This window comes from Parus major, chromosome 14 (assembly GCF_001522545.3).
Source record: "Parus major isolate Abel chromosome 14, Parus_major1.1, whole genome shotgun sequence".
Lineage (NCBI taxonomy): Eukaryota > Metazoa > Chordata > Aves > Passeriformes > Paridae > Parus > Parus major.
Window position 1 is genome coordinate 11700579 of NC_031783.1, and position 11334 is coordinate 11711912.

General features: G+C 49.4%; 1 protein-coding gene across 3 annotated transcripts; it reads left to right on the plus strand.

Moving 5' to 3' along the window:
* Positions 1 to 728: 728 nt before the first annotated feature.
* On the plus strand, positions 729 to 10869 carry CHST12 (carbohydrate sulfotransferase 12). Of its 3 annotated transcripts, none has more exons than XM_015642331.3 (2): positions 729 to 799; positions 6062 to 10869. In XM_015642331.3, exon 2 carries the CDS (start codon positions 6157 to 6159, stop codon positions 7405 to 7407), a length of 1251 nt encoding a protein of 416 aa, XP_015497817.1. In that variant the 5' UTR covers positions 729 to 799; positions 6062 to 6156; the 3' UTR covers positions 7408 to 10869. The 3 variants fall into 3 exon arrangements, with proteins under 3 accessions (XP_015497817.1, XP_015497819.1, XP_015497818.1); XM_015642333.3 differs by lacking the exon at positions 729 to 799 and adding an exon at positions 881 to 943; XM_015642332.3 differs by lacking the exon at positions 729 to 799 and adding an exon at positions 959 to 1135.
* Positions 10870 to 11334: the final 465 nt, after the last annotated feature.

Here is an 11334-nt window from a genome sequence, read left to right on the forward strand (position 1 = left end):
CACTTGTAGGTCTGATTATTGCTGGATGTGAGGCTGCAGCCTGTGTCTTGTGCGAAGTGGAACTTTTCAGTGCTGGGCTAATGTTTCTTTGATTTGATTCTTACCAATCACAAACAACTAGAGAACCAAAAGGAGTTTAAACTGTCCTGGGACTTTTCAGCAGCATTTTCGAGCCTTTCTGTGTCCAGTTATTTAACTTTGCTCCTTATAACCGCTGCTGGCCACCCAAACTTCAGGGACATTAAATACCCACACAGTATTACGATGTGGTAATCTGTAATTAATTTAAAAGTGAGCTTTCCGTTAAATTTTTCCAGAATCACAGAATTCTCAGGATTTGGAGAGACCTCTGAAGATCACCATGTCAGACTCCCTGCCACGGAGGAGTCACCTAAAGCAGGTGAGACAGGAACGCGTCCAGGTGGGTTTGGGATATCTCCAGAGAGGGAGACTCCGCACCCTCCCTGGCCACCCTGCTCCAGTTCTCTGCCCCTCTCCATGGGAAGCAGTTCATAGACACGCTGAGGTGAATCTTGTGTTTTAGTTTATGGCGGTTTCTCCTTATGCTGGGAGATGCTGTCAGGACTCCGGGGCGCTGTCAGGAGCCGCCCCCGCTGCGCTCCCTCAGGCGAGGGCGGGCGCGCGGCCGGGGCCGCCCCTGGCGGGCGGAGCGGCGCCTGCGCGGCCCCGCGGGGACCCCCGCGCGCGGCGTCTCGCGAGAGGCGGCGCCGGGAGCGCGGCGGGAGGAGGAGGAGGAGGGAAGGGGAAGAAGACGAAGGCTGCGGTGCCCGGGCGGGAGGTGAGCGCGGGGCTGGGCAGGGCTCGGGGGTTGTCCGAGAGGCCGGGCGGGGCTCGCTGAGGCGGTTCCGCCCCGGGGCCGGACCAGCTCCCGGTTATGAGCACGGCGTGTCCCCGCCCGTCTCTCCGCTCTCCCCGGTGCCAGGTAGGGCTTGGCTCCGGCGGGACGCGGGGCTGGGACTGCGGGGGCTCTGTGGGGCAGCTCTGCTTCTCCGCACACGCGGCACCTTCCCGGCTGGATGCTCCCCAGGGAGCTGGGGGGGTTTAGCCTGAATTAAAGGAGGATCGGGGGGACCTCATCGCTCTCTACGGGCAGCTGGAAAGAGGTTGTAGACAGGTGGGTGTCGGTCTTTTCTCCCAAGTAGCAAAAGACAGAAGAAGAGGAAACAGCCTCAAGCTCACCCAGGGAACGAGCCGGAGAGGTGGTGTGACCGTCCCTGGAGGTAGATGTAGATGTGGCACTTGGGGTCACGGTTTGACAGCGTTAGGTTGATGGTGGGTCTCAATTCTAGAGGTCTTTTCCGACCTTAATGATTCTGTGGCACCCTCCAGCCGCGGTGTTGGGCCTGAGGCTGGTGCAGCCCTGCCGGGGGCTCTGCAGCCACCGCCGGGCTCGGCGGAGGAGCGGCGGCGGCAGCGATGCCGGGATGCAGCCGCCTCCCGACGGCACAGCCCGGCTTCCAGCGCTGCTCCGCGGGGATCCGGCCGGAACCGCGCTTCTTCCAGCCTGAACTTCACGTGCAGATCTTTACTGCAGCGCTCAGGCTGAAAACTGCCGTCAGCAGGTGTTTGTAAGGTGACCACAGCCAGTGCGGGTGTCAGGGTTGACACACGACAAAAGTCCCCGGGTGTTGTTGGCCCAGGCTGCAGCACCGGGGCTGCCTGAGGTGTTTCCTGCGATTGTGAAGCCGGGGATGGTGCGTGTGCTGGAAGTTTGTGGCTACGGTAATGGATGAACAGGATGTGCTGTGTTTTGGGGAGTTTCCTCCTGAAATTTCAGAAACTGTGACAACTTCTAAGTATGGATATTAAAAAATGAGGCAATTGCTGCCAAGCTTGTACAAATCAGGCTTTTTGGCAGCAATGGTGGGCAAGGTGCTGGCAAACTGTAGATTAGGATGTTCTTCTGCTGGTCTCTAACACTTATGGGCTAAGTTGTGGTGCAACATGCAAAGCAGCTCTGTTTTTTGCTTATGGTATACATTTGTATTAATGTATTGATGTCATTTGATGGGTTTGAACTTCCTTGCTATGCTAAGGGTGCTAGACTTTTGGGTGGCTGGGCAGAAACAATGTGTTGAGTGCATGAAATTTATTTCTTGGTACAGTCTACTTCGACTGGTGGGAGCTGGTTCTCCTGCACATTTAGGAGATTAAACTGGTTCCACTTTTCTAGAGGTTGCTGATTCCCTAAGCATAACTGGTGTGTACCATGATATGTGAGTGTAGAAGGCTGCATGGGTCCAGTGATCTCTGGTGAAGTCGCCCAAGGGAAAGTGTCCATTTGAATTTGGTGGGGGTTTTATGTGTTTTTAAAAGTTCTTATTCCACTTCTTTCTGTCTTCCTAAGCAGGCAAAATCCAAGTAAGCTGCCTGAAATCCTGTATCTTCTCATGTTAGGTCAAGTGGGCACTGGAGGAGTTTAGGTGGTGCTTAGTGCTGGGGAAACCCAAAGCAAGAAGAGAGGAGATCTGCACCCAAGCCTTTGAAGGCACATTTTCTTCAAAACCACCACTGTTAATAGAGAGGGCTTATTGTCCCCTGTGTCTGGCACATGCCTTTCTGTAAGCTGCTTTATTTTCTATAGGCCTTACTGCTCCTCTAAGTGAGCCAGAGTGAGTTTCTTCTGCAGAGAGACCGGAAGAGAATGTAGTTGTTGCATGAAGCCAAGAGAAGAGGAATAAAGAGACACAAATTACTTAAGATCTTATCTGTCCTGAGAATAAACAGTTACAAGCGGGCTGTGAAGTGGAAATAAAGTTTCCAAACCCCGGAGGAGTTGCATCTGCAATAACTTTTGCAATAGGAGTGCTGGGGACTCATCCAGTATCTTTCTTGGGCCTGGGATGGGGAGAAAAGTTCTTGGCTCACACTCAGGCCAGGTTCAGGTTGGAGATGGTCATGGGATGGCTGCTCAGGGGACCCTGTAGGATGATTATAGTGCTTGGTCCACTTTCCAGTTTGCCAGCACTGTGTCACAGAGGCAGCTTTGTGTGGATCCTGGTGCACGTTCCTGTTGGCTGGTGACTTTGGGTTGAACTTGAATGTAAATTCTTGGCTCTTTCTGGAAGCTTTTCCTTTTGATTCTGGCAAGGGAAGGACAGAGGCACGTTCCCTCTAATGTGCACAGAGACCTCTAATTTGTGCTTTCAGTCTGGCATCCTTTATGAAGTGCTCAGGAAGGGGATGGGTCATAATAGAGCAACTCTTGTTTTCTGCAGTGTTTTTCTTTGGAGGGGGAATTAAGCTGTCTTAGTGCTCTTTTCCAGGGTTCCTCTCTGGCACTGGTAGAGTTAATAGAAGTGGAGTCTTTCTGATTCTGTGCTGCTCGCTGCTGTGTGTGTGTCTTGGAAAAGCCAAACTCTCTGGCAGGCCTGCGTGCTGTGTCCTGGAAAGCAGGCTGGAGCCCTTGGGGTGCACTTGGTAAAGCTGCATTGTGGGGTGGCTTTGGTGAAGATCCGTCTTTCCATTTGCCCCAGGAATGCGAGTGCCACACACAGTGTCCAGTGTGCCCCTGTCGCTGCTGCCAGGAGGGTGATCTGTTCATGCCTGGCTGGGACAGCTTTGCAGGAATGCTGGGAGGCTGCTGTGCTGCCCAGGGCTGTGGAAGCTGCTGGGTGTGGGGACAGCAGAAAAGGATGCTCCATGCAGCTTTCCAGGCTTGCTGCATTCCAGCCAGCCCAGAGGTCTCAAGCAGCGCTGGAAGCATAGCATGCCGGGATTCTGTGCGCAGTGGGCACCCTATTCATCCAGAATAGGAAGCAGTCCCTGCCCTGAGCAGCTAAACAGGATCAAATGCAAGAACAGATTTGGGCAAAACTCAAACCCAGGAGTGTGCCAAGCAGGAGGCTTGGCAGTGTCCCTCCATTATCTTCTGCTGTTGGACTCAGATGCTTGGTCTGAAGTGCTGACGCACATATGTAATTTGCCCCTTCTTTAGCTCTCTACTGATCTCTCTGGGTGTTTCTTCTCCGATCTGCTCCATCCTCAATCTTGACTAGCTAAGCATAGAGAATTACTGCTGAGTAATACCTGCTTCTTGCTCAGCAGAGTGTAAAACGTTATGTCTGCAGTTCCTCCAGCTCCTCTTCACAGGCAGAATAAGAACCTGGCTTCAGGAAAGGGCACTTTTTGGTGTTGCAATGCAAAGCTTTGTGTTAGGCTACAGCTCTACTGAATTTCTGGCTCTCCCTACTTCCAGATTGTAAATAAATATACCAGGGTGGAGAAACCATAAGTCTTCAGATATGTGTTTTGTGTCTTGGGACAAGCTGATCTAATACTTTGACATGTAACAGTATCTGGTATTGTTCCTTTTTGTTAATAATTCTTGTCTAATATTTGAAACCTGGGCTTTGTTTGTTAAAACCCGTCACCCCTGAGACACAAGCACAGCCATGCAGGGTCTTTTTACCAAGTCATTCACTGCAAGGCTGCAGTGGTGCTGAGCACCTTTTCCCTGAGAATAACAGAGCTCAGCACTTTTTCTTATCTAAACTCAAGTTCTTCTGCATCCCTGTGAAGAGTGGGGTTGATGCTGTTTAAGGGTGGTGTGAATTGGTTGGGGAGCAATCTCTGTGTTTTGGGAAGAAGAGACACCCAGCCTTCATTTTAAAAAAAAACTTTTCAGGGCAGCTTGCCCTGAAGTAGCTTTGTTTTCAAAGCTGGTGTTTGCAGGGCTTGTTCTGAAGTCATTGGAAAGATTTGGGATGTCTGTGGAAAGGACAGCTCTCATTTTTTATCTGTAGGTGCTGCTGTGTTTAAAATCATAGTCTGGACTATGCTGGGAGGGGTGGAGAACGTTGCAGTAACTACTTGTAGCTCCTCACTTTGCTGTGTTGTTCTTCCCTGCCTGTAGGCACTGACTCCTTGCTGGCTTGGGGAGGTTTGCCAGCCTGCCTCTGCACAGAGCCTTGGACCAGAAAACACCAGCAGGGTGGGGAGATGGGTGTTCCCTGAGGATCTTGTGGGAAGGAAGGGGATGGGAGTCATGAAAAGCAGACAGCAGTGAAAAGATGGGGCTGGTTGAAGCAAAAAACCCAAACCTGCTCCACCTCTCAGAACATAAGATCTGAGCACTCTTTAACAGTGATTTCTCACCTCTCTTTGGTGATCAAGAGTTGTTAGTGTTGAGTGTGATAGAAATATAAATTACATTAAAGCAGGAAAAGAGGTCCTGACTCACAGTGTCTGGGCATGAACACAGATTTACCAGAGCATCCTTAATCTCTGAAACCATTCAGTTAAAAGTAATCTCTCCTTTAGATTTTTATTGATGCGTGGCTCTTATCAGGACTCTGTCCCTTTGTGGGAAGGTTATAGGTGGACTGTTTATGTAATCTTTGCTCCTGGCTAAAGGAAATAGCTACCAATAAAAGTCATGGAGATAAGACTTACTGGGTGCCTTCACACAGAGAGATGAGATGGTGTGTTCAGGTCAGTGATCTTCTCTTGTCATGAGCTTGCTTCAGCCACGGTGGCAGTGGCACCTTCAGCCCTGTATTCATAACTCCAATAAGAAATTTGTTTTCAGCACAGAGCAGCTTCACACAGACATGAGACCACAGTGTGATACCAAAAGCTGAAATCATGGACTGAAACTTCTTTCTTCTTAGAAAGAAAGTGTTAGATAGTGTAAAAATCAAGGAGGTCTGAAAGGTGATTAGCTCTGCATACTTTCTGTGAATGGCTGCATATTTTAATACTCCCGAACTTTCCTCTGTAAATTCTAGGTCTGAAATAATTATATTTTACTAATTTTTTTAAATTTAAACAGAGCTTCTCTTGAAATCACCTTCTTCAGAAACCTGAGATTGATAAAAAGCCGTAACTGCTATGAAACTGATAAAATTGCAACACATTGTCTGCTTTTGGCCAGCCAGCTCTTTTCCACAGAGTCTCTATGGATACCTCTGACTCTCACAGCTCTCCCCATGTGGAAATGGGGATGGTCAGCCCCATGACATTGATTGTGCCAGGCCATTCTCTCCAAACCAGAAGGATTAAGGGTTCAGCTAACTTTTCTTTCCTCGTACTTTTCCAGGCTCCTGCTCTGCAGCACCATGCTGGATCCCAAGCCTCACTCTGCAAGCCAGAGGTGAATCCAGGTGAAAGCCAGCTACCACAGTAGGTGTCAGGATGACCAAAGCGCGGCTCCTCCGTCTGTCTGTGGTGCTGGTCTCCATCTTCATGATCCTCCTGATCATTGTGTACTGGGACAACGTGGGGACAGCTCACTTCTACCTGCACACATCCTTCTCCAGACCCCGCTCCCCAGGAGCCATCGCGGCAGGTGAGGACTGGGAAGCCTTGCCAGATGTAGATGAATTTTTGGCAAAGCTGCTTAGTTCAAGCCTGAAACAAAACAGCTCTATCCCCCGAAAGACAGAGCAGCTCCTCGTCCAGGGCTCCAACAAGCCTGTGGTAAGTAACTTGGAGGAGAACGTGCGGGGCTATGACTGGTCTACACACAAGGACAGGAACAGCTTGGACCAAGAGAAGCTGCAGGTGGAGAGGCAGAGAACGTTGCGGGAGTTTTGTGCCAATTCCAGCTTCACCTTTCCCACCAAGGAGCGCTCCTTCGATGACATTCCAAACTACGAGCTCAACCACCTGATTGTGGATGACCGCCACGGCATCATCTACTGCTACGTGCCCAAGGTGGCCTGCACCAACTGGAAACGTGTGATGATCGTGCTAAGTGAGAGCCTGCTGGACCAGGGGGTCCCCTACAGGAACCCTCTGGATATCCCCCGGGAACACGTCCACAACACCAGCACCCACCTGACGTTCAACAAATTCTGGCGCCGCTACGGGAAGTTCTCCCGGCACCTGATGAAGATCAAGCTGAAGAAGTACACCAAGTTCCTCTTTGTGCGAGACCCCTTCGTCCGCCTCATCTCCGCCTTTCGCAGCAAATTCGAGCTGGAGAATGAGGACTTCTACAGGCGTTTCGCTATCCCCATGCTAAAGCTCTACTCCAACCACACCAACCTTCCCACCTCTGTTAGTGAGGCCTTCGGGGCTGGCCTCAAAGTCTCCTTTTCTGACTTCATCCAGTACTTACTGGATCCCAGGACAGAGAGGATGACCCCCTTCAATGAGCACTGGAGGCAGGTTTACCGTCTGTGCCACCCGTGCCAGATAGACTATGATTTCATCGGGAAGCTGGAGACGCTGGATGAGGATGCTGCTTATTTATTGCAGCTCCTCAAAGTGGACAGGCTGCTTCGCTTCCCACCCAGCTACCGGAACAGGACTGCCAGCAGCTGGGAAGATAACTGGTTTGCCAAAATCCCACTGGCTTGGAGGCAGCAGCTCTACAAGCTTTACGAAGCAGATTTTGTACTCTTTGGCTACCCCAAGCCAGAAAACTTGCTTAAAGACTGAAAGTGATTGGGCAGTGGGTGTGGGAGGGAACATCTGAAATACCAAAAATGTTTAAATCCTCCTAATTTTTTGCTCTTAACTCCCTTCCCAATGCAAGTTGGTACAATGGAATATATTTTTTCTACTGCTTCCCCTTCCATTTTTGCAATAATGCCAGAGTCCAGGGTATTCCAGCCAGCTGTGCATATGCAAAAAATGCCATTTTTTTGGGGTTATTACTTATTTTCTGTTTTTTAAAATGTCCCCATACTTTGCAATGGGTTGCTGCCCTTGGTCACTCTGTCAATCATGTCCTTCAGTAGCTTTTTATTAATACTTTTTAAAAATTAATATATTTAAGATATTTAAAACAAAGCGTGTGTCGTGGCAAAGGAAAGGGAAGGAATAAAAAAAGTAAAAGAAAACCCCAAGAAATTATGTACCTGCCTCTGTGTGTTGTCTCAGGGCTGCTGTTTCAGAGGTCCAAGGTTTGCAGAGCACTTGGATCTCTCTGGGGGCTGGGATATTGATGGTGCCAGGTCTGCTGGTGGTCACTCCAAAGCAATGGGATTGGGTCAGTGCCTGACTCTGCCAAACAGGCCTGGGAGAACACCTGGAAGGACTCTGGTGACTCACACTGCTCACAGGTGTGGAGTGTGACACCAGAGTCACAGGAAGGAAATGGCATTGGGAGCAGTGACAAGTCTTGTGGGGTGTTTTGGGGCATGCAGGTAGCCAGCACAACAGCTCTGCACTGCCTGACCTTTTGGCAAACTGCTGTGGGACTCTGCTGTCCACATAGCTGAGGTTCAGCCCCTATAGCTTGCTAGTGTGGAGCAGTCCCATGACTTGTCCCATTCCAGGAGGGTGCTGAAGTTCTTAGGGGTTTTGGCCAGCCAGGGTGGGCAGAGTGTGCTCCTGGATGGGTGAGCAGGCCCTGGCTGTGTGCTGCTCCATGTCCTGGTCACTGCTGCATGCAGTGCAAGTCCCTTAAGAACGGTGCTGTGTCCTCATCATCCCTGTGCACCCTGTATGGGAACGTGGCAGGGATGCAGATGCTTATCCCTGGGAGAAGATCCAGAAGGTTTCTTTCAATAAGCAGATGTCAAGGTGAACTCAAAGTTTTTCTGTTTTCAGCATTCCAGCTACTGCTTGTGACACCACATCCTCATACACTGCTTTTCTGCTTATTCCAAATGGCTGATGCAGATTTGATCATCTGCCTTGCTGGGACCTGCTGCAAGAGTGATGGTTCCCACTGTGCTGGGAGCATGTGGGCTGCTTCCCAAAGGAAATTAATGCCTTTAGAGACTTTTTATGTCTCATCAGCTGAATCTGCTTCTCTTTCTCTCTCTGAATTGCTCTGCAAAAACTGTTTGCTTAGCAGATTAGGCAGGCAGCTCTTTCAGAGCTGAAATGCTTAATTATTTCCGTGGACTGTGGATGGTATTGGTGATTAAGGTCCAGGGTCAGGCCTTGGGAGACTGTTCTGTGTTTTGGGGAGACTTCTTTGTATTGGCCTTTTACTCAGTTTCTTTCCAAGGCCACCAGGAGGTGTAACTTTTCCTGTCTCTCTCTCCTTGCTTCCCCAATTTCTGTACAAGTGCATCTGGGCACTCCATGCTCTTCCTAACAAATATGCTGTATCAAGCTTTATAACCTACAAATGAGAGGTAATTGATGGTAGTTAGACTCAAAACAAAGTGTTTTTTTTTCTCCTTGTATTCACACCACTCTCCCATAATTTGTACAGAGATATTTGCAGTTTAAATGAGCCTGAAGCAGTTGTCAGGGTCTTGGTGCTTTGCTCCTCATAGCTTGGGGAAAAAGGAAGTGCCTGTTTCTGAGTCATTATTTAAAACTAATAATAGAAAAGTGTTGATCTATTCAATTTTTTTCCTAGTTAACAGTTAATTGCTGCAAAACAGAAAGATGTAGAGTCTCGTCTCCTATAATGAGTAATCCCCGGAGTCTCTTGATTCCTGCTACATTTACATTTCTTCAGGGTGGGTTCACCCCGCTCTTCAAAAAACACAGCATGGATGTTTTCATCTCTTGTCTTTTCAAAGTGTTTATTTTTTCCTCTTTTAATTTCCATGTAATTGATGTTTAGTATGTGCAGGCATGGGGGGCTGGGGCCATAGCACAGATGCCGTGTGAGCTTCCCACCAGCTGCTTCCCCTGCACCTCCTGATCTGGTTCTCTCTCTTCCTGCCCCTCTGAGCAGTGTTTGGCTGCTGGATCCCAGTGCCACCCTGCAAAGCAGCTGCTGCCTCCCCAGCCTCACTTGTCCTGCGATTCATGGCCACAGCCTGTCCCAGGAACATCTCAAGGTCACTGGCTGGCAGTCATCCAGGGCAGGGGAGGAATGGGTTGCAGAGTGTTATCATTTTTGGCAGCGAGGTCCTGGTTGTGCAATGGGCAGAAAAGGTGCAAAATGTCTGCAAAATCTGCCCAGCAGCTGCTCCATGTGGTGTGAGAGTGTATCCTCTCCATGTGGCTGCCTTGTGATTTAACAGCCATAGAAGAAAAAGGTTTTTCCAAGGCTCCCTTCCCTTGCCGCCACTGGCTAGACAGGGGAGACTTGGAACACACTGATTTCTCTTTCCACATCCAAAGCTGGATGAAGTGAGTAAATTCCATCTTTATGTGCTAACACAACCCTGCATCACACTGAGGTCCAAAACACCCCATGTGTGAGGCTGAGCAAGCTGCTTGCATCCCAATGGCTTCATCAGCCTCCCTGGGAGCTGCAGGCAGGAAGGAGAATGTACAGATGGCGTGAGGCCACCGAAGGCCCTGTGTTCTCTACTTACCCTCTTTCACCTCAGCAAGTCCAGCCTTTACTGATATCTTAGACATTTTTGTGCTTGCAGAACTGTCCCCAGCCAATGTGCTGGGTGCTGTTGGCTCTCTCCTCATTTTCCATTGCCACGCTTCAAAGCTCTTCCCTGGAGGAGCAGTAAAACTCTGATGGGGAGTGTTCATGTTGCAGTGGTTGGCTTCTGGATTCAAAATAACTTGTTCCTTGCTGCTCCTCCCTTTTGAAGCCCTTCTTCCCCACCCTGCCACCACTGTGAGTGTATTGTTAAGAAGTCAAAGGGGATCCAGGCTGTGCTGAGCTTTGTGGTAAGACCACTGGGTTGCCAGAACTGGGATGTAGCCTCTGGCTTTGGAAATGTGCATTTTTTGTGGGTTTCTTGCTCTGTTCTCATGATGTGAAAGTGTGTATGTGGTGGGGAGAAGGACAAAGAGTTCAACCAGCCATGCTTCCTTCCCCCCCTGTAACTCGTAAAGGAGTTGGAATTTGGTATTTGACAAATAATGGCAGGCAGAATGCATCCGTGCTGGCCTGAAGTCAGAAGAGGGCTGAAAACCCTGGAATGTAGATGGTCATGATGCTAGTATCAGTTCCATGAGGGGTGGAAAATGCTTTGAAGCAGGCTATTTGTGTCTGAATAAACCTGGCTTTGTCATTTCATGCTCAGCCTGGAAAGTTGTGTCCTGTTCCCCTCTTGGCTTGCTTTTCCCTGGGGTTGACCACTTGGCCAAAGACAGCACAGAGTCTCTAACGAGGCAGAACTGATGTGCAGATGCAAAAATAACCTGGGGTTTAACCAAGATGTTTCCAGCTGGGTAGAACTGAAACCAGCTTTAGTGCTTGCTCAGCATCAGAGCCAAAATTTTTACACAACCATTGAACAGATTTGCTCCCTCACTGTTTGATGCCGGATTCTCTGGTGGAGTGGGATGTGTGTGACCTGGCTTTGCAGCTCCAGGAAAGGGCTGTCAGGTTGGAACTCCTTGTTTTTTGAGCAGTGACATGACTTTGTCAGGGCAGGAGTGTCTTTAACACATGTGTACCTTTGCATCTCAGCATTTTTTTTGCCTTAACCCTTTAATTCACTTGTGTTTAGGGGGACAAAATTATTGACTCATCACCCACAG